The following is a 23,928-nucleotide window of genomic DNA, read 5'->3' as shown; positions in this document are numbered from 1 at the left end:
CAGTCCGCACGATTGCTGGATTTCCATGGACGCTTGACAAGACTTTGTCTTTTGCTGCTCCTTGTAATTCTCAGCAAGATCCCTCCAAAAAAATGTCAGAAGAGATATTTAAAGTTGGCTAGGTCTTTGGTGAGCATTAGAAGGATTTGTAAACCAGTCCCAGTGAGACATGATTCACCACAAAACTGATAGCCAACTGATGATGTAGTCATAGCAGACTGAAGTTCTTTCCCCTGTCTATGTTTATCCCCATCTTTGGCAATACTGACTTGTTTAATCTTGTCAACTCTCAGAACAAACAGATCACCACAGTTTGCACTCTTTCAAACTTCTCTTCCCTGTATTGATGTCGATATAATTTTCAGGTTGGATTTCAGGCCGTCTTAGAATCTACTTTTCCAGCTTCTGATTTGGTTGAAACTCCTTACTGGTACAACTGTCTACATTATTGTAGACTCAAATAAAATGAACTAATGCAAACAACATGCTTTTAAGTGTCTTGGCTACTTCTCCTTTTTGGATGCAATATTTTGTTCCAAGTTACAAATTTACAAAAAGCATTGCCATTAGATCAGTTTTTTGAATTAATGTAGGTGAAATGGCTAGCTATTAATATGCAGCAATTCACAATCATTTTCGCATCAATATGATGTGCAAATCAAATAATCAGCGGCACTTCAAGGTAATAATAAAAAAAGGTGCATGTCTTAAATCTACGTTATGCAGATCCAATGGTAACATTCATCCTAAATGTAATTACTTTATGACATTGCCTAAAAATATCAACATTTCAAGTGGGCCATTCGTAAAAGTGGCAAAGACAGTGTCAAAGTTTGGAGAGTAGACTAGGATTTGGCTGGTGGCATTTATAGTAATTTATGAAAATTTGAGTTTTGAGGAGAGCGAGTGACTTTTCTGCTTAGTCTCAATGAACACTGATGCTGAAATTCTATTTCTGAAAGGCCACGAGGGTACTCTGAAAAGGAAAGAGCAAGCTACAGTTTTGCAGAGGACCTAGGAAAAGCTGAAGAGGTTCCACCCCCCCAGAAAAAAACAGGCAGGGTATAAATATTCTGAGGAAAAGCCTTCACCTGAAACAGATGCTAAGTCCCAGACTCAGGAGCAGACAAGATGTGGGGATATCAGGACATAGAATGGCAGTTGGGAGAGGTGGGAAGGTGAAACTCATGATAGGGAAGCTGTGGAGATGTTCAAGGGATTGGGGATGGAGACCAAACTGAAAAGAGACCCTTGAGGAATGCCCAGGTCCCCTTGTCCCACAAGACCTGAGAGACGTGACCTCTGATAATTGAATTTATTCCGCAAGTCTGAAAATTGAGGCCTGATGGAACGTGGTCCTTAAGTGGCCAATTATAACCCTAGGGTGGGGGTTGGGGTGTGGTGGGAGGGGGAGAGGGCCTTCCTAGGCCTCACCTGCCTTCCATAAAATTACAGTTAGGTCATAGCGCATGGCAGGGTGTTAGAGGTCATCTATAGAATTTTACAGGCTATTCTTTTGTCTGCAAACCTGCCAGCAGCAGATTGTAAAATTCTGCCCACTAACTCTGTTTGTCTCCCCAGAAGTGAAAATTTCTGGAATCGGGGCCATTTTTTGTCTTGTGTTGGGAAAAGATTGCTATTGCTTCACTCCCAGAAGTGAAAATTTCTGGAATCGGGGCCATTTTTTGTCTTGTGTTGGGAAAAGATTGCTATTGCTTCACTGCTAACTTGCTTCATGTTCTGACGTCGTGACAGTTAGCTTGACTTCTTGGAAGAATACAATGACTCACTCACAGCATACTTGGACTAAGATGATAAAAAACAAACAACTGCTATTTGCAAGTCAATTGCCTAACACATCCCTGATCCACTTTTCAAACTAACTGAAGAATAGATGAGAAACACACCTACCTATTTGAACAAATTTACGTTTCATGTTTAAGCAAGTATGTAGAGCATCTAGAATTTACCTGGCCCTCTACATGCTTGATTTGCCATCTTGTCAGTATTGGAGTTGTCCATTTTACCACCTTCGCTCGATTAAAGAGTTTGGATGGGGCATATGGCTTAAACTTAGCAGTTCATCAACAAAATTCAATCTGAGGACTGAATCCAAAAATGATTGACTCCAAAGACTTAATGAGGGCTTTACTTAAAATTATAGTGTGCCTTCTCTTCAACTTGGGAGTGTTTTTGAAATTTCGCAATATGGCCTTGGGTTGGCTATCTTGCAGAATAGATACCAGTGTGACACTAGTGCACTAGTATAATTGTAGCTGATTTGAAAGAGGGATTGTTGTATAGGCAGAGTTATTTTCAATTATGCTGGGGTTACTCTAGGTCCTAAAATAAAGATTTCAAAGCATTTCAAGCAGAAGCAGAAATGCATCTAGGAGGTATACCTGGTCATTTTAACATCCAAGACAAGAACAATATAATGGGCATTGTTAAAGTTTGTTTGTGAAGCTAACCAATTTAACAATGGTGGTATCAAGATGATGATGACTTTGCTCTCTTTAATTAAGAAAAAATAAAGAGACTTTTAAAAAATGAACATTTTATTGTAGCTGCAAAATGCTTCAGAGAAATATTTTTTATGAAAATATCACAGGACAAATTTTGAAGATAAATATATTATTAAAAAAGGATTTCCAACCTAATCGGAAATACATATACGTATATAAAATGTCCCTTACCAAAGTTTAAGAAGAATAGCACAAAAGCAGATTGCAAATTGTGACATGCAAATACTTTAACACCGACATGAAACATTCGGGTCCATCAACACAAACTAGCATGTGAATAATTGAAGCAAACAAAACTAAAAATTAAATGGAAACAAAAATATGTGGTATTGCAGTTAATATCCCTTTTTGGGCAAATGGTGGGTTATATTCATTACAAGTAAACCAGAAATTAAGATAAACCCATAGAAGAAGTCATTGAATGGTACGTGCATAGGCTTGCAGTGACTTAACTACAAATATACAATATCACACAAGCAGACATGCAAACGAACACACGATTCAGATGCGCACAAAAACACATCTATACGCTCGTGCACAAGCATACATTTACTGACGCATACAAGCACTAACATACATTCAAATATATCCACACATGTTCTGCATTTCAAATCTGCAAACTGCTCTGGTAGACTAGTTGTTGCTTCAACCCAGACTTCATACCTTGCACCCCATTAATAAGAATGCAAAATGCAATCTCGAGTGTTTTGTTAAAAAAAGGTAGCACTTCAATTTCAAATCCAATCTGAAAAATGTACAAACAAGCAAATAATATGACATCATAATGAAGAAATGACATGCTATGGGATATGAACATTCAAGTGAAAAAAAAATCTGAGTCACAGAATTCAGAGTTCCTGAAAAAGTTCTTTCAGTGATCAGCTGGCTGTTTTTCACATTACTTGCTTTTTTGCAGATTGGCATCTCTCGTAACTGAAATTTCAAACGGAACAGTATTATTTCACTGGTAACACATTGAATAATGCATCACCACATTGTTCAGTGAAAATTATTACCATTGCAAAAGTTAATCTAGGATAAATATTTCAAGATGTGGTGCATACCTTTTCGTAGCCTGGGACTTGGAATCTATAAGATAAAAACGAAGACTTTGTTTTAATCTGTAGTTTTATTTTTACTCACTCATGTGATGTGGGCATCACTAGATCAGCCAGCATTTATTGCCCATCTCTAATTGCCCCTGAGGGCAGTTAAGAGTCAACAATATTGCTGTGGGTCTGGAGTCATATGTAGGCCACACCAGGTAAAGATGGCAAGATGGCAGCTTCCTTCCCTCAAAGGGCATCAGTGAACCAAATGGGTTTTTCCTGACGATCAGCAATGGTTTCATGGATCATCATGGAACTCTTATTTCCAGGTTATTACTCAATTCAAATTCCACCTTTTGCTGTGGCTGAATTCAAACATGGGTACCAGAACATTCCCTGGAATCCTGGATTAATAGCCTAGCAATAATACCACTGAGTCATCACATGCCCATGAAGAAATAAGAAATTCTTTTTGTTATACATCAGAATTGGATCATATGAAAGAACCTGAACAAGTCTGTGTATTGATTCCCAGTGATTCTTGGCTGTGACTCGTTAACAGACATTGAAGCTTCCCTGTGATATACGGAGCTTCTCACTAAAATATCCTATTCTATCAGCCTCCACATATATGGAGTAACTTCTCATTCTCAGTTATTCCTCCTTTTCATGTCAATTTCACTGCTTTTCTGTTCTCTTCATCCCTTCTCCCACTTTAACTTTCCCACAGCTATTCACACTTTAGACTGGGGCATCACTCTTTTTGCAGCATGAATGGCAGACAAGAGCACCTCTGTTCACCTTCTTGCATCACTCTTCACTTACAACTGCTACTCCCTTCAAAGCTACCTACTTCTGTATTCACTGATAGAAAACTCTCCCGTAAGTCACTTACAATTGAACTTTCCCATCCATAATTAGCTTGCCTTTATTTTCAATCTGCCACAGTATGTATACAACCACTTACCTATTTGTTCACTTCTGCCTTTGAAGCTTTTGAGTCCAGTTAAATGCTTAGGCCCTGATATTCACCTAAAGAGAGAATCTGCAACTCTGAACCTGGTACGTCTCACTTTTGTAGAGACAGTGTGTAGCTCATGCATGCCTGGTTATCACAAGCAGTTGGTCATTAAAATCCTCAGCTGCTTCCATATAAATAAGATTGTGGAATCCTTGGTGTCCCCCGGAACGCAGAGATTGGACCAGGTAAGAACAGGTCAGGTGTCAGGCCATTCCTTTTGGATGACCCAGTAAATCTTTTGGAGAATTAAGATACCCCTTTGGATCTGGTCCGAAGACAATTCTGGGGAGGTAAGCTGCGCTTTGATGGAGATAAGGAGGTAAGGTTGTTTATGTGAAAAGTAGGTGTGCTTGAGTGTAAAAAGCACATAAACTAATCATTTTTATTTATTCATAGGACGTAGGCATTACTGATGAGGTCAATAAATAGTATGCATCCCTAATTGCCCCAGAGAAGATAATAGTGAGCTGCTTCTTGAATTTGGGGCAGTCTATAAACTTACAGCGATGTTAGGAATTGAGTTTCAGGAAATTGACCCACTGACAGCAAGAAAGAATAACAATATAATACTAAGTCAGGCTTGTGTGTATCTTAGAAGAGAACTTGGAGGTGGTAGAGTTTGTATACATCCACCCCTCTTAGCCTCCTAGAGGATAAGAGGTCACAGGTTTGGAAGATGCTGTCAAATGGGTCTTAGTGAGTTACGGCTGTGCATCTTGTAAATGGCAGTCGTTGCTGACACCATACATCAGTGGTAGAGGGAGTGAATATTAAAGCTGTCATTCAAGAGGGCTGCTTTATCATTGATGATGTTGAACTTTTAGTGCTGTTTCAGTGATTTCCATCCAGGCAAATATGGAGAATGTCATCCCACTTGCGACATGGTGGAGAAGCACTGGGAAATCCCATGGTGACTTACTTGCTGCAGAATTCCTAGCTTCTGACCTGGTATTGTAGCCATAGTATTTACATGGCTGGCTCAGTTCAGTTTGTGATCCGTAGTAATGCCCAGGATATTGACAGTGGGGAATTTAGCAATGGTAATGGCATTAAATGTCAAGGGGAAATAATTAGATTCTACCTTGTCAGAGATGATCATTGCTTGGTACTTGTGTGGAGTGAATTATCAAACCCAGCCTGGATGTTGCTCATGACTTTCTACAAACAGTGGAGAGTTTATCCTTGATTCTCATTAACTTCAGTTTTGCTAGGGCTCCTTAGTGTCACACTTAATCAAATGCTGTCTTGATTTTAAGAGCAGTCAATCTCGCCTCTCTTCTGGAGTTCAGCTCCTTTGTCTTTATTTGGATCAAAGTCGTAATACAGTCAGGAGCTAAGCATCCCTGGAAAAGCTCAAACTGAGCAGCTTTTAGAAAGTCATTGCTGAGCAAGTGCTGCTTGCTAGCGCTGTTGATGGTACCTTCCATCACTTTGCTCAGCCATGATTAGATCTGTGCTGCTTGACTGATTTTCCAAGCTGTCATTTTCACAGTAATGTGCCTTTCAAGTGAGCATCATAATGGGTAGCTCCAACTGCTTATGGAATGGAAATGTTTGTTGACATACAGGATTAATTACCTATATAAATTGCCTATTTACATGAGAAATTGGGCATTTAAATGAAAAATTATTTTTTGCAAGTAATTTGTTGCAGGGTTTCAATGTATTGTATGTTTTCTATCCCAATAAGTTTTTCCTTTCAATAGCAGCAACATCAGTAGACACAATTTATTTTCTATCACTGTTTCTACTAAGAAAGATTGATACTAGGTGTGTTTATAAGAAGGGTGAAGGGGAAAACGGGGGTGCGGGTGTCACGCATGCTATTTAAATGTAAGTTGTTGTAGTGGTTAAGACTGTTCTTACATGTTTTTCATCAGAGAACTAATGAGATGACATTCTGCTGGAAGATCATTGTCCTGAAATTTTAGGTGGAATGATCTGTTCTCAGAGGTGGTAAGCATAAAGGCATTAAGGGCCATGGTTAAGGCAGGAAGGGCCATGGTTGATCTTCCTACCTTGCTACCACTTGAAACCATTAAGTGGCCTACTGAGAAACTTGCTACCTACACCCAGTAACTGTAGCAATTGAAGAGGGTGGCTCAACATCATTTTTTGAAGGGCACTCCGGGATGTAAAATAACTGCTGGCTAACCAGCGGAATACCCATTGCTTGAATAATTTAAAAAATTTGCTGACTCCAGTTTAAATGTTCGATTATCATATCTTTCAGCGTATAATGCAACAATTAGAAAATCCGGGACATTTATGTCAAGCAATTAAGATATTATGATTTATATTTATGTTTACGATTGTAGTAAAATAGAAACAAAAGGAGGCTATTCAGCCTGCTTCATCATACAACACAATATTGACAGGCTGAACACTTCAATGTCTCTTGTGCATTCAACCCCATTACCCCTGTACACTATTGGTATTTGAAAATCAATCAATCTCTACTTTCAACATACTCAAAGATTAAGCCCCTCTGCCTCTGTAGTAGATAATCCCAAAGGTGTGCAACCTTCTGAGTAAAATTTTCTCCTCATTTCAGACCTAAAGTAGCATTCCCTTTATTTATGAATTGTTCCATACTCCCTCCCATGCCTATTCCAGAGCTCCCAACCAGGGGAAACATCTTAGCTACAGCTACCCTGTCTATCTCTTTAAGAAGTTTTAAATTTCAATAAGATCTGATTCTTTGAAACTCTAGAAAATATAGGCCGTGTTCACCCCAATCTCTTCTCACAGGGCAACCCCACCATCCTTGGGACAAGTCTAGTAATCTTTATTGGATTCCCCATATGTCAATACATCTTTAAACTGAACACAGTACTCCAGTTGCAGTCTAAGATTGCTGCACCTACATGTTAGCTTTCAGTGACTTATCAACAAGGGCACAAAGGTCACTTAGTAACTGAAACATAATTTGTCAGAGTCTTTGAAAAGAGGGGAATAGTCTGTACCAGAGATGGATGTACTGTCTCACAATATAGTTTGTACTATAGTGTAAGCTTTATAGAAACCTGGCGGAGAAAAACTATAGTCACTGTTATGGAGAAGAAATCTTCCTAATATATACCAGACATTCACAACATTGGAATCCCTTCAACAAATTCCCTACAAAAACAATTTTTCTTTTAAGTGCTCAATTCCTTATGTAAACAGGCAATTTATTTGCATTATTAACCTTGTATGTCAACAAAAAATTCCATACTGCAAACAGTTAGAGCTACTATTATAATGAAGCAACATCCAAATAGGATCCAGAGGTAGTACAAAACCACAAAACATTGACGTTTTCAAAATCACAATTATTTCATCTTTTAGTCTGTAGACAATTTTAACTTAACCAGACCTTAGCTGGGCTGACTCCAAAGCGAAGGATATCTTCACTGCTGACCTCCATGCCATTTCGGCTTTCTGGCTGTCTTGTAGCTTATGAATGAAACAAAATCTTCTGTTAAGAGCACCATTATGCGTACAACAATGAATTGAGTGAATCAAATTTGGCAAGTCAATTCTAGCTTTTCAATGAATTATGTCTGAAATAAACGCATATCAGTACTTTCAGTCAAATCTACACGCCTGTATGCACTAGCTCGAAACTTGTGCTTTCGTTTTACTTTAATAAGGTGGTCAGAAATGTTGCGCCAATTGTAATCTTGCAACCACCATGCTTACATGTGGAAGCTGAAAGACCATTGACCTGAAATGTTAATGTTTCTCCTTTCCAAATGCTGCCTGAGTTGTTGATTATTTCTAACGTGTTCTTTTTTCTTAATTCAACCAATAAAATACTTCATACCTCGGTTTGTTTCAGTTGAAAATTATTATTAAGATACATCTGGAAGCCCATATATTTTTAAATTCTCTTACCTGGAAAATGCTATAAATCAGACAGAATTAAAACAAAATGTAATAAGTAAGTTTTTTTTTTCGGTTTTTTGTCAAATTACTTATTTGCCCAGCTTAACCTGTAATACGTATCACTGCATTTGTACTATACACAGTTCTTTCATTTTTGTCCATTTGCAAACTGCTCCTTACCTAAGGGCTGCAAAACAGTATCAATAGCATGGATCACTCCATTTGTTGCCATCAGGTCAGAATCTACAACTGAAATTTTGTTTACGTTGAGAACATCTTTAATCTGAAAGAGATCACATGATAATTGTGTTTATTGAGAGTATTAACCAAGGAAAAATAATGAGAGCATGGAAATCAAAAAAAGCTGAGCACTTTACACTGAATAAATGCTGACCCAACCAGTGGTGCCCTCAACCCATGGGTGAATTAAAAATACTTACTGTTCCCACTTCCAGCTTAGCGCCATGCAAGCTTTTCAACCGTACCATCTGACTGGCAGCACCGCCACTAACCAAGATTTGTTCAGCAATATGGTACTTCAGCAAACTTGGATCACCTGATGGAAAAAGAGAAGTGAAGGAAAATCAAATTTAATCAAAGGAATTAAAAATTGAATTTGATCAACCATGAAATGCTTGTTTTAATTAGTGTGATGTCTGTTGAGACGAATTGTTATTTCAAATTCAGAAGTGACAGTTCATCTACTTCCACACTTTAAAAAAGATGTATATGTTTGATTGATTAAAGCTGACAATCATCCAGTGTAAATGCCCTTGTTACAAATGTAGATTATATGTTTATAAGTTGCGTATTGTGCAGTTAATGGAAGAAAACCTGATTGATTTCATCGCCACTGTTGAATGCTGTTGGCTGATGCAAAATCAATTTACATTATGTTGAAAGCAGGGAGAGACATTCTTTTGTTAATCTATTCTGGTATCTTCTATAGTGCCTGAATGTGCTCTAGCAGATTCTATTAGAATAAGCACTTCCTAAAAGTAAAATTCTGCCTTTTGCTGTCAGTTTATTTTTAAATCATTCTTACGATGTGGGCATTAATTGCAAGCATTAGATTTATTGCACACAGCAGGGTTGGCTCTCTTCTTAAACTGAATTGCTATTCAGTAAAGACTTCCACAATTTTGACTGAGTGTTACTGAGTGAAATCATTAGAGTGTATGGTTTAGATGTGATAGTATTCCCACACATGCCCTTCTTGGGGGCTAGATGTCATGAGTATGGAAATATTGTCAGAAAAGCTTTGGCTGATATAATTTCTGTAGCCAGCCTATTGTGACTGAAATAGACTGCAATAAGGTGAAGTGCTAATCGAATGAATTATCTTTTGATACATTGGAGCTTCTTAAATGTTGAAGCTACACCGATCCACAGAAGAAGACAGTATTCCAGTTCATTTCTGACCTTTTACCTCATGGTATTGCAAAGGTTTGTTGTGTTAAGACTACACTCACCTGCCTCTGACCTGATGTAATAACTTCAGCATTTATGTGGTCTTTACAACTGAACTGTTGGTGTGACAATGAGCAATGATAAAACCTACTTCTTCTAGGGCTGTCTATTGAGCTTGAGGTTAATTTGTTTCCATTCTGGTTCAAGGAGTTCTGAGATGGTTGCTAAGATCTTATGTGAAATCTGCACACAGTTGGTACATGAACAATTGTGCGGTTGAGGTGTTTTTAAGCTTGTGGATGCTCTCTGAGGCCTCAAATTTATCTCTGCATGATCTCAACAAAGCTTCTTAAAGTATAAAGGCTCCCCAAAATAACTTTCTCCAATTTCATTTATCGCAATCCATGAGTTGGTGGGAAGGTTTGAGCACACGTCATAAGCATATCTTCTGTCCTTCTTAGCAGCTCCTTTACGATTGCTTCTGATTAGAAGTGTTACTTTGGGAATCAGTATTACTATGACTGCATGTCCTACCCTTCAGATTTGGCTTTGAGTAATAAGTGAAAGCCTTTGATTCTGGCAACTGTGAACTTTCATGGCGAATACTCTTCAAATTGCTTGTCCTCAGAAGTTTGCCACTATCCTCCATGTATTCTACAAGCTGCGATCTTTATCCGTGGGACTTCCACAGACCCTATCTGAGTGAAGACTGGGGTTAAACTAATTCCCTTCACATGCTCCTCACCGTGATTCTGAACTTCACTTCCAGCAAATTACCCAAACACAGGAAGTTAATGTAATTGTAATACCATTAACTATAACAGAAAGGTGATTAGGCTTATTTTAAAAATTATTGCCTGCCACTTGTATGATGTGAATGTTGCTTGACAATTTTCATTCCTTTTTTTATGCATTAAGCTATATGGGGACATACAGCACAACGGTGAATTAGAGAATCAAGGACAAACAGCCTAAAGTCTGAAATTTATCTGAAAAACAATATTATCTCTCAAATTCATACAACCTGTGGCTAAGTTTCTTGGTTATTGTCAAAGTGACTCGGGAATGATGCTGACTATCAAGATACCTTCAATGGGAAAGATGGTCCAAGCATGAATTTTTAAGTGCATTAATGTTCAGCCATCCAAATCATGTAGATCCATGCAACTGGTGAGGCAAAGGGTCATTCGAGCTTACCTTTGTCAGCATAGCAGAAAATAATCACACACCTAAAGTACATAGAGTCTTGGATAGTTTCGTGTGTGTAAGTTAACAAGCTGTGATACTGCATATTGTTTAAAACAGAATCATTATTCAAGAGCTCTAAACTAAGAAGCAGCAGGTAGCTGCAAACCTGCCCAACAAAGGGTCCATTACTGGTTAATCTTCAGTGCATTGTCAATTTCCAAAATGTGGGCACAACTTTTTCTCCACAAATTATTCCCTATTGTTCAGAAATGATTGTGTGTTATTTAGAAAGGTGTTTAGTCAGAAAGAAAATGATCAACACTAAGACTACGTGTGGTCACGGTGGTAAATTTGGTGATGAATTTACTGGGGAAAAGTGCTAATTCATCTGCTTCAGAAAATTTGTATGTTAATTGGCTTGCACATTTCTGTAGCTGTTAACGGGCAAGCTAACTAACCATCAACACCACAATGTCTCCTATACAGTTACTGAGAGTCTACCCAATATTTCACTTTCAAAGTGAGATGAGATGTTGTAGGTTTTACCAATCATTCTGTTCCGTTCCCTGCTAGGTAGAGCCAAGATAGCATCATTAGTAGGTGCAAAGACTGTAAATGTGCCGGGTCTGTTGAGATTTTCAGTCAGTCCTGCTGTCTGGATGGCTCCGACAAACATGCTGCAAAAATTAAAATATAACTAATCAGGCAAAATATTCTAACTGACAGATTCATTTTCTTAATGGTTATTGCATTCACTAGTGGAATCAACAACATAAAATGCACTTGTTATTTTATGAAGCTTTTTTCTCTTTCTGCGTTGTCTCCTCTGTTTCCCTATACTGTAGATATTTACTAAACAACATGTTCAGACATGATTTTACACACCTTGGGAATTGAAAACTGGCCTCCTGCCCAGAGGTATGGATACTCTCTCCACACCACAAGAGACTCTTTCCTCTGTGCCATCTGTTATTCTATGCTATATGGTACTGAGAGATTGCGTAATTTGTCTATTGTTAAATCTCCATTATTTTCATTCTGCAGTTGACCAAGATCCAGAATGATTGTTGGAATGGCTCACTCCTTGATTTTCCCTGTCATTCATGTGGCTCATTAGTGTAGTGAGGCCTTTGCCAGTGGGTGGTGAGGGTGAGGAAGACCGCCATGCAGAAGAACCCATCAACCCCTGTATTCTCTTCCACTGCAGGGTCTTTGGCATGAGATTTCAGGGGTAGGGGTAAAGACAGACACCATGAAGAGTGGGAGAGTAGGCAGAGAAGTTTGAACTGTTGAAGGGTGGACTGCAGCATTATATGAGCAAGATCCATAACAGAGTAGCCAAAATCTCTGTGGGTGAGCACAAATGAAATAAGCACTCACATGCTTGAGACCAATCAGGAAAATCATTTTCGAAAACAAGGTGATGATGGTACACTTTGTGGCCTGGATGACAAAACGTTCTCAGCTGAAGTTTGGAGTGCCATAGACTAACACTTCTTCTGCTGAAAACAAGGCATCTCTGCTCCCAATATTCTACAATGAGCTCTACTATCTAGCTGATCATAGACAAGGAATTCAGCACATGATGGTTTCCTGTTGTGCCTCATGTCGACAATTTTAAATGGCTTGTTTCTGTGGGTTAACCTTTTCCATGAATTCACATAAAGATTTGATGCCAGTAGAATAAAGGATCACTGTTTTAAAACAGAAGTTAACTTTGTGTGCTTAAATGCCACGTTATAGCCATAAAACATTACTTGGAAGTATGGATTAGCACGGGATAGATCCTACCACTCAGGGATCAGTATGTTTGTGTGACATGCATTTGTATAAGTACAGGATTCCTCAAAAGCCTTATTGTGCTTCCCCATTTTTTATAGAAGGTACTCAAGCTCCAGATTCACATTCACTACTGTGTGAAATACTCAATTTTTAATCTTAGTTGTTCTGTACCTGAAGCGATCATCAGCTTTCAGAATGTCCATAATTGTACCAGCTGGAGGAGTCAGTATTTTGTCCATTATCATCATTGTACCATATCTCCCTCTTCTGTCATGTGCAGCAATACATGAGTTTTCAACACACAAAGCCTTAAAGAGAGGAGAGCACGTGATGCATCAGAAATCATTTTCTTAATCAAAAAGTATGTTCTACACTTTGACATTAGTTCATATTCTAACAATATTCTACCTTGAACAAATGATTGTACTTCAATTACAACTAACAAAATATTAAACTTTTCCATTCCACAATTTTGTTGACAAGCATTGGAAATGGTATCTGCAAATGCCAATGTGTATTAAAACAAAATGTTTTACTCTGGAAAGCTGTTTGCCTTGCAGTTTAGTGGGACCAGGCTATGCTCATGACTGCAATACTGCAAAATATTTAATACTTTCAAACATAATAATTCATACATAAGTTCACTTGCAAAAGCTGAACTAAATTTTTCATCTTGCATGTGCATCTATTTAATGTTTAATTATTTATTTTCATGTGCACAAATCTTAGTATCGGCACGTAGACTGTATATACCCGTCAATCTTTATAAATATCAGATGTTTCATGCTGCAATGGAGTCTGTTATTTGTTCAGCCAAAACTGGCTTCATAGCCAATCAACTGACTTACATTTCAGTGCTAGTTTCTTGAAGTTTCTGACATTTATAGGCAAATCTTGGAGTCACCATCTGGCTCAAATGTGTTAGGTATCAATCCTTAGCAGTAGTGCTTCTAACTATTACTCTTCAACCCAGTAAAGTATACAAAAAATAAATAATTGAAAATGCACATACATTACGGTACATAAAGATTCTCAGTTTTTTGCCACTCAGAGTGTCAAGTTTCTGCCCATGGTACAGATACTTGGAGGACAGCTGATCTTTCACGATGTGGTCCAACAGTAGATTCCTCACATCTTCATTTATAACTGGAGATACTTCTGTAGAAAATACAGCATAGAGTTCTCCTGAAAAGGTAATACGCTTTAAAAAATGTATTACGTCAGTCCTGTTCGAGAAGCTAGCTTTCTCCTTAAGTAACAAATCGATTAATAAATATATGCTTTCTGCAATACCTTACAGCATTGCACAATCTTGTCCTATAGAACAAAGATGGTAGCATTGGATTTCAAACACTAGCTAGTTATGCAGTGATAACATTAAAATATATGGGTCACAGAATCTATTAGGTTAAGGAATAAGCTGTGCCAATGGATTGTTTGTTAAAGAGGTGGGGAGATCTGCTGAAATCAGGCTGAATTGTAAAACTGTCACAAGAATTTGTTTGGGAATTGGAACAGCTTCAGTCTATTAAGTATGAGGCAGTGTGTGTTTAGACAAGTTTTGCCTTGTTATTAAGCATTAAAGTGGTACATAAATCATATCTCCAATGGAAACAGATCCTTGATTGATTTGTTCAATGTTCCCAAATGATGCTCCTTCTAGCCATTGAATTACATCAGCAAGTGTTCAAACATTCATCATCATTGTGACTCCTTGGATATTCCACTCCATTGAAGTATTCCATGTGCAAAAGCAACAAGACCTAGACAATATGCAGTCTTAGCATGATCAGTGGCAATAAACTTGTGCCACACTAATGCTAGGCAATGACCATCTCCAATAAGAGAAACTAATAATTATCCCTCAACATTCAGTGTCAGTCAAGATGTGGAGGTGCTGGTGTTGGACTGGGGTGGACAAAGTCAGAAATCCCACAACACCAGGTTATAGTCCAACAGGTGTTCGTCCTGAAAAAGGACTGAGGCTCCAAAAGCTTATGTTTTCAAAAATAAACCAGTTGGACTATAACCTAGCGCCATGTAATTTCTGACTTCAGTGGGAGTAACATTGCTGATTGTCCCATTATCAACATCCTGAGGGTTACTATTGACTAGCAATGGAACTGGACTAGTAATAGAAACACTGCGGCTACAATAGCATGTTAGAGGCAAGAAATCCTGCAGTATAACTCACTTCCTGACTCCCCAAAGCTTGAATATTGTGCAAATATCAGTGGAAATCTCAACTTCTGACCTGATGAATGATGGAAAGCCTGGGATACCACCCTGAAAAACACCTGTAGAAATGCCTTGGAGCTGAGACAGCTGGCCTCCAATAACCACAACCATCTTCCTTTGAGGCTGGTCTGAATCTAACCAGTGCAGAGTTTTCTGATTCCCATTGACTGTAGCTCTGGTAGGAGTCCTTAATGTTACACTTGGTCAGGGGAAAATACTCCCACCTCACCTCTGTGATTCAGCTCTTTTGGCCATATGTGAACCAAGGCTGAAATGAAGTCAAAGGCCTTGCAGAATTGAAACTCAGCATCAGTGAGCAGGTTATTGCTAAGTGAGTGCTGCTTGAAAACACTGCCAATGACCCCTTACATTATTTTACTGATGATTGAGACTGGACTGATGGGACATTATTTGGCTGCGCAGGATTTGTCCTGCTTTTTGTGTACAGGATATACCCAGACAATTTTATACCTTGCTTGGTAGGTGGCAGTATTTGTGCTAGCACAGGTTGTCTAGGGGCACAACCAGTTGTAGAGAACATGTCTTTATTACAATTGTTGGAATACTGTAAAGCTCAATCGCTGCATAGTATCCAATACCTTCAACTGTTACCATTTTGATAGGTACTTTATTTCTGAAGCTAAAGTGTTTGCCTATTTCAGATACAAAATCTATTTTAATGTATAAATCTGGGTCTATTGGGATAGAGAGTGCACTGATTGCAATTTTGAGGTATAACTAGATAAATGTGTATTGTTCATGCTCTGCTCATTTATAACAGGCCATTTTCTGAGTGACATAACAACAGTGCTAAAAGGGCTCACAACAGGCATTTCAGAAACTAGCCAAAAATCATATTAATTTTTATATTTGTGGTATCAGGACAAACAGAAATGAGCTTCCTGACCCCACAAACAAATGCTTATTTTGTACATGCATTCAACAAGGAAACCTCCTCCCAGCCACCAGTGTTGACCAGTATCTCATTGGAGCTCCGCTGATCATCAGGGCATCTGTTTGGCGTATTAAGCAGTTTAACATATCCTGAAAACATGGCTGGGGATTTATTTTCCTGATTTGATCTTGTCCTGTGACCATTGAGATGTGGGTCAGCATTTATTGCCAATTTTTAACTGCCTTTGTGAAGACGGTATTGAGCTACTTTCTTGAACCACTGCTGGCCATGGGGTTTAGGTACGTTTAGAATGCTCTTGTGAATGGAATTCCTGGATTGAGCTCTAGCTCCATTGAAGAAATGGTGAAACAGTTCCAAGTCAGGATGGTAAGGAATGTGGAAAAGAACTGTCAGGTAGTGATGTTAGTATGCATTTGCAGACCTTCTGCATGGTAGAGATCATGGGTTTGAACTTGTTGAAAGTGATTTGCTGAACCGTTGCACTGTATCATGTCAATGATGCTTACTGTCCAACGTTGTTCTGGTCAAGTTGTGTCACATGACTAAACGTATGACTTTCCCGACAAAAGATGCACTTCCTTATCTTATTTTGAACTGAAATATGGAATTCTAATTAAAATAACTTTAAAATATTCAACTCTCCACCAGTCTGTTACATGTTTAGCTATTACAAAATTATAAAGTAGATTTAAATTAATCGACCAGTTTAGAAATGTTATGATATAACTCCATGCTTACCATATTGAGATTAGACTTGAACCTGACCTTCTAGCCAGAAGTAGGGACACTAGTATTGCATCAGAAGATCCCCCTTACTTGTCCTTTATCACTGAATGTTTCTTTAATACGAGGAATTCCCATGAATATCTACTTTCAGAATGTAGCTGATGTAAATGTATCTCAAACATCATCATCACAAAAGTGTAAGGTCTAAGTTTAGATGAACTGTCAGAAATGTGCTAAACAATAGTTCCCATGTTATCTATTCTGAATAATATATTACAAAGCACTCTGCCATGAGTATTGTTGAAAAGATACATATTGTCAAAGGTCTTCATCTTGAACTCATCAAGACAATTCACAAGAATATCATTAATCATCACAACAGATGCATTCTCAATGGAAATACGTCTATCAAACAGAGCCCACTTGGTTAAAACAGGACACTCTACTCATACAGTATATTTTCTTGTTGCTGTTTCTTGTGAATGGCCTGCTCAGTGCAAGATTAACAGCATTCAGTTTTTTTCAGCACTATTCAAGGCTGTATACCAAACAAATATTTTAACTGAGCTGTTTCAAAAACTGAATAAGCGATTTAAATTCACTGATCAACTTGAGGTATTGATGAAATTAGAATCACTAATATAGATTAGTAGAAATGGTACATGTTTAATTGTTGCTAGAACTTCTTGCTTTCATTACTAGAACCATGAGATTGACAAGGACTGTTCTTATTTGTGAGATGAGTGTGTTAATTCCTTGTGTACTACAGAACATGATTACATTGATCCTTAAACAAGAAAAACATATACTCAGAAATTTAACATTATGTCTAAGAGATAGTAGGAACTGCAGATGCTGGAGAATCTGCGATAACAAGGTATAGAGCTAGATGAACGCAGCAGGCCAGGCAGCATCAGAGGAGCAGGAAAGCTGACGTTTTGGGTCTGGACCCTTCTTCAGGCCTGGCCTGCTATGTTTATCCAGCTGTACACCTTGCTATCTAACTTTTTGTCTTGTTTCTTCGACAACTATGCTTGGCTGAATGAACACAAAGACAATGACATTGTTAACATTTTGAAAATAAATTGACAATGTACAGATTCATTTTACCTGTGAATGCCATATCCTGAGGGGCGAGCAGTGTTAAAGGTTCAGTTCCTTCTAAATGGGAGGTTAGACCGGCTTGTCTGAAGAGGTCACCAATCTTGGTAACACCCGGCTTGTTAGTCAATTCTAGGAGGGTTTTGGCTGTAAAACAGTCAAGTTAATTAAGTCTGTTAGAATAAATGGAGTTGCAAGTTAATAAGATTCTTTTAGGGTTGCATGTTTAAACATGGAAAGATTTTGTCTAAATTAAAAAGAATATTTTTACCAGTTTGCATTTTACCTCTATTTGTCAACATAATGCAAATGTATCAATTACTTAAAATACATAGGTGTAAGAATCATGCCTTTTATTTTTCTGTTTTTAAGAACTGCGTACTGCAAGAAGAATGAACTGTTTTTGCAAACTGGGATTTACGAGATAACTGCATAATTTCACAGCAAGAAGTTTGATACCTATTGGGTTTGGCTATAGTTTTATTATTTAAAATAATTTTTTTAGGACAGAAACCTGAAGGTCTATGCCTTCTATCAATTTTGGCCTGAAGGTCAGGTAAATTTGCATACTGTGCGTCTCTCAAACAAAACTAACTTTTGGCTCCACTCTAGGAATTGCAGGTCTTAATTGATAGCATGCTACCACAATGGATTGTAACACAATACAGATGTTGCTTATAGTCACTGTTTGCTCATTTACTGAGTTAGAGCTTTAATCAGAATTAAAGCTGTATAAATATCTAAATCAAAAATTATGCTTTAGTTCTGATTATGAGGCAGTGAAAGAACTGAAATTAATACCATAACAATTAAAAGAACTTAAAAGAACTTGAACAGTATCTGATGTAAGTAAAATAGCTGAAAGAAAACATATTATCTGGGCATCAAACTGGCTTTGTTGACAACTGCAGACAAGCTTGCCACGCTACAGAAAAGAGGCAATTTAAATGAAAAGTTAATATTGAGTGGACAAGTGAGCATCTGAAAGCTATCCAGGGGTCAGAGTTCAGAAAATAAATCAGTGCAATGGAGGAAATTGTTCAAAAGTAACAAAAGATAAAAGAGTTTGTGAACTCTATACTAAAGTCATAATGCAAAAATAAATGGCAAACTCAAACTCACCTACAATCCCTCTTGACTCCTCCACTTTTGCTAAATTATCCCACTGCTTATCCAACATCTTGTGCTACTTGGGCAAATAATTCCTCCCATTAAACATTGCGAAAATTGAAGCCATTGCTATAAGCCCTCGCTCAAAATTCGATTCCCTAACAACCAACTCCATCACATTATCGGGCAACAAACTGAGATTAAGGCAATCTGCTCACAACCTTCTTCAGAACTAAGGGTCACTGGAGCCAAAATGTTAACTCTGTTTTATCTCCACAGATGCTGACACACCTGCTGAATTTTTCTAGCAATTTCTGTATTTGTTTCCGATTTCCTTCATCTGCAGTTCTTTCAGTTTTCTGTTCACAGCCGTGTTCTCATATCTGATATTGAGATGTTCTTGAGGCCGCAAATTTGTGGATCTTTAAGTGACTTTCTTAAAATCACACATGCCTAAATATTCAAAGTTGTGCTCTGAAGGGATGTTGTCTACAGTGTTAGTTTCAATCACAATCAGTATATAGAGGTAGAGCTTAAAGTTAGTGTATCACATTCCACATCATCATAATTCCATTCCAACTATCTAACTTTCGATTAACATATGCAGTTAATTCCCTATTCATGTTGGAAGATCCTGTAAATATGTCTAGAATAGTTAGACTAGCTGGTAATGCTGTGCATTCTATGATCTAAAACCACTAATGCTTACTTCATACTTGCAACACATGATTAAAAAAAGATCAATTGTCTTTAAGTATATCATTGCAACTCTTGTGACCAAAATCCCACCTGCATTTCCTGTATCCTTTCCTCACTGATCCAAAAAATTTTTCATGCCTTGGCAGAGAAAATTTTATTAAAGTCTTTAAATTTGATTTCTGGAGACCTGGGTTCAGCTTCAGCAACCTAGTTTAGTCTTTTTGAGAATTGTATGATGTTGGTGTGTTTAGATCTCCTTGCTGGATTTTGAGATAGCTGTGATACCGAACACATTCTCAGAGTCAGAAAGCTGCTACTAATTGTCATAATTCTGAGAGGATTAATTATTAGTGCAGTTCTTGCTGCTCAACATCTAGCTTGTGCTGTTGCTCACACCATAGAAGTGTCAGCCAGTGATCATCTATTACGTGATAGGATATAACCATCTCTCTTTGTGGAATGCCCATCATGATATTCTGGATTTATCATTGTCCAGGAAGTTATTTGGGCCACAGAAATGGGGTTGTGTGGGTGAATCTAGGTGGGATGGTCTTTGGAGGGTTGGTGTAGACTTGATGGGTTGAATGGCTTGCTTGCACACTGTAGGTATTCTCTGAAATTTTCACAGACTGATGACACACTTTATTGCAGTCTTGTTCTTTGATCTCTGGGCAGAATAACATTGGTTGTGACAGAAACAGTGAGAGATTATATTTCCATCAGGGAATACCATAAAACCACAAGGTTAAGAGCAAAGTAGCTGATCGAGTTTTTTCTGTCATTCAAAGAAATCAAGACTAAAAGGTGGTTTGGCCTGAGGGTCATGTGCCCCAGATGAGGGTAGAGATTGAAAAGGAGGGTCTTTCATGGTAACCTCAGCCAGTACGAGAATTAAACCTACACTGTTGTCATCACCCTGCACAGCAAACTGGATACTCAATCAACAGAGCGAACAGACCTCCATATGAATAACTGTGTTTACATATGTTATACTGACTCTTACATTTATTCTTACAGCAAATTCCTTAGTATTGAATGTTCATGAGACACAACCACAAACAATGGACTGCTGCTTACCAGAATCAGGGATCAGTAGCTCATTAACTGTATGGATGACCCCATTTGTTGCTAGTATGTCCTTGTTAGTAATGATGCTGTTACCATTGATTGTCAGACCATCACCATTACAGCCGATCTCCAGTGTTGAGCCTTCAATGGTTTCCATAGGTACACCTGAGATGATGGCTTCCGCACATTGTACTTTTTTCAGAATGTGGTAATTGAGTAGAGCTGTGGAAATAATGCAGTGACAACTTTTCACTCAACTGTAGCTAAATTTAAAAAATGCTTTATTCTCAGATATTCCTTATAGAAGTGTATATATAAACACATGCACATAATTCAGTAAAGTAAATATACAGTGGAACCTTTTGGCAGGAATCTTGTCCCTGAGTCAGAGGTTGTTGATTCAACCTCCATTCCAGGATTTGAATACATAATTTAGGCTTCAATATAGTACTGAGAGTTTGCTATACTACTGATTACAACTGTCCCTGTAGGTAATAATGTGAATTAAAATGAGATTGAGTTTGATTATGATGCCTTTTTTTGACTGAATAGATTGCCAACATTCAGTGTTCAAACACGCACATGCAGAATGTATAAATGGGCAAGGTAGTGGTCGCATGACCAAAGTTAGAGAATGTGATATTAGGAGATGCATAACAGAATAAGTAATAAACTGAGTTTAATTTATAAAATAGAGGGAGTAGGATACAATAAAAGTTATTCAGACAAACCAAAGATGGGAAATGGTGTTCGACAACATACTTAACAACATTCACAAAACTGATTTAAATTCAGATACTGTATTACATATTCAAAATTTGCTGGTGTCATTAGGCTGGTTTGATGATGTTAGTACAGAGGAAGACTTCAGTAAAATAATTGACAAATGAACTGCAATATATGTATGTGCAAGGTGGCAGATTTCAATGAGAAGTTAAAAAGGATACACACCCTTGAAAAATAAATGCCTAAAATAGATACAAGAACAAAGAGCATTGGACGACAAATGTGCAATTTACCAACAGTAATGATGCAGATTAAAAATACCAATAAAATAAATTATTTTGTTTCATTTTTACAGACACAGAACTTAAAAAAACGGAAAAATTATGTAAAACATACATGAGTTTTTTGGAGAATTGTAAATTGTTCTGGTCTATTATAAAAAAGAAATTCAAAGGGGACTGATGAAGAGACAAATAAGAGTTTTGACAATGGCATCAAACTGAGGGGATAAACTTGTCAGGAATGATTGAGTATGCTTGGACTCTTTTCTCTAGAGAAAGAGAACTCAGTGCAAACCGAATAGAAATCTGTGAGAGTGTGACTCAATTTGTTAGCGTTTGCATACAGAAGATGTAGTCGCTTGCAGTGTAACTGGAACTGTGTAAGCCATTTAACACAACTTGCCATTGTCAATCGCATGGTTAAGGTGAAGGGCAAACAGGTGTTAATTGATTATAAATAATGCTACCTGTGCAGGGATCTTGTGGCACAGTGGTAGTTAGTGTCCCTGTGTCTGAGCCAGGAGGCCTATGTTCAAATACCATCTGTTACAGCGCTGGAACAGGTTGATTCAAAATATCTACAACCATTTACTTCAGGGAACTAGAGATGGACAATAAATGTGAGGAAAGTATCTTGGAAACAAACCATATAGTCCCACTTGCTCCAGTGGACAGCAATAAAACCTCTTGATAGATTGATTAGAAAATATCAAGGGGACAACGTCTCTTGATGTGGGAGTCTTCCCCTTTACTACTGACAATTTGTTACGTAGTATATTGAATTCAACAGTCCCACGTAATAGGACACTAAGATGGCTCATGGCCATCCAGTTGTCCTGTATTTTCCATGTGCACTAAAACGGAGTCTCCTTTTATTTTTTTAATGGACAGCCATGTAAGTTTTGTCTTTACTTCAGCTCCATGGCCCTGATCTCTTCCCAGCTGGTATCCGACCAAGTCAGAGGAGCTCTTTGTGGGTCTGATCCTGCATGTTATTAAGGTGGTTATTAACAGATTCAGACAGCAGGCCATGAAGGGAGTCATTAGACCTGATTGTCTGCCTCTTTTTCATGGTTACATCCATGCTCAGGGATCCTTGGACAGGAAGCATGCCGTGTCCACATATGGATGAGGCCTTCTGCAACTCGTGGACATTATGGACATTTTCATTTAAAATTTAATTCGCTTTGAACATTTAGTTTCATTTGTGCGTCTCTTTAAGGGATATTCATATTTTAATTTCATTTATTTTAATTGATTTGATTTAAATTTGTTTAAAAGACGACGAGGGTTCGCTACTCTGGAGTCCTCCCCTTTTCTATCAGGCCTTTGGCAGGAAGGCCTTTGTACTCAACAACTGTCCTCTGCAATAATAGACTGAAATGTTTCATGACACGTGGGCCACGTGTATTTAGTGCAGCTTTGATAAGCCAATGGTTTGCTAGAATAAAAACAAAATTTAAGTAGCAGCTGTCGTTTCTGTTTTTGAGTGGGCTGTTACTTAAGTTTTGGTTTTATGTAAGTGCCAAGCTCCTGATTAATTGACCAGGCATTACAGAACGGTGCATGCACGTCAGAAGGCCTCCTTGTGGGTCTGACAAAGGTGCAATTATGAGGTTCAGATGGGACAACTGTGAAGAGAGTTGTTGGACCCACGTACCTCCCTATCTTCCATGGTTATATCTCTGTCGAGGTATTCCTGGAGCGGGAGCGTACAGTCTGCTCATTACGGGACCAGTAGCCATGACAAGGGCTGGACTGTGTTATTTCCTCACCAAAACAAAATCTTAACTTGAATATAAATTTCATTTAAACATTTTTTTGTTACAGTACCCTTTAAAGGGCTGTCACTTGTTAATTTCCTTTAGTTTGGTTTGTCGGTCCTAAAAAGAATATTGAAAGGAGACAGCTGGGATACTAGGGCCAGTAGTTTCGTAAGACTAAATGCTTGAGAGAAACGTGACTATTAAGGAAAATCTTCAAAACATGATTCCTGATGTGTTAACTGCCTGAGATCCATTAATTTTGTACATGACAATATTTATACTCAACTTGAGCCTCAACATCCAAGTAATACTGTAACCTCTATCCCTCCTAGATATTTCCGAATCAATCTGTTAACATTTATTATGACACACCTCTGGAGCAAGTGAGACTCAAACTTGGGCCAGAGATGGGGACACTCCCACTGTGTCACAGGAGATAAGAGGATCAGCCT

General features: G+C 38.0%; 1 protein-coding gene across 2 annotated transcripts in view; it reads right to left on the bottom strand.

Moving 5' to 3' along the window:
- Positions 1 to 2,537: 2,537 nt before the first annotated feature.
- The window catches only part of tgfbi (transforming growth factor, beta-induced), a 57,667-nt gene continuing 36,276 nt past the window's right edge, over positions 2,538 to 23,928 (bottom strand). Inside the window, exons 8-17 of one of the 2 annotated variants that reach the window (XM_048543729.2) lie at positions 20,713 to 20,925; positions 17,836 to 17,973; positions 13,858 to 14,030; positions 13,017 to 13,153; positions 11,610 to 11,740; positions 8,906 to 9,021; positions 8,646 to 8,748; positions 7,954 to 8,033; positions 3,590 to 3,614; positions 2,538 to 3,458 (exon numbers count right to left, since the gene is read on the bottom strand). In XM_048543729.2, coding sequence (XP_048399686.1) covers positions 3,424 to 3,458; positions 3,590 to 3,614; positions 7,954 to 8,033; positions 8,646 to 8,748; positions 8,906 to 9,021; positions 11,610 to 11,740; positions 13,017 to 13,153; positions 13,858 to 14,030; positions 17,836 to 17,973; positions 20,713 to 20,925 — 1,151 coding nt within the window. In that variant the 3' untranslated portion in view covers positions 2,538 to 3,423. The remainder of the gene's footprint in view (positions 3,459 to 3,589; positions 3,615 to 7,953; positions 8,034 to 8,645; positions 8,749 to 8,905; positions 9,022 to 11,609; positions 11,741 to 13,016; positions 13,154 to 13,857; positions 14,031 to 17,835; positions 17,974 to 20,712; positions 20,926 to 23,928) is intronic. The other variant, XM_048543730.2, reaches the window with a different exon arrangement.

The sequence above is a fragment of the Stegostoma tigrinum genome, chromosome 13 (assembly GCF_030684315.1).
Source record: "Stegostoma tigrinum isolate sSteTig4 chromosome 13, sSteTig4.hap1, whole genome shotgun sequence".
Lineage (NCBI taxonomy): Eukaryota > Metazoa > Chordata > Chondrichthyes > Orectolobiformes > Stegostomatidae > Stegostoma > Stegostoma tigrinum.
The sequence above is the reverse complement of the archived record's forward strand: the minus strand, read 5'-3'. Positions and strand labels throughout refer to the sequence as shown.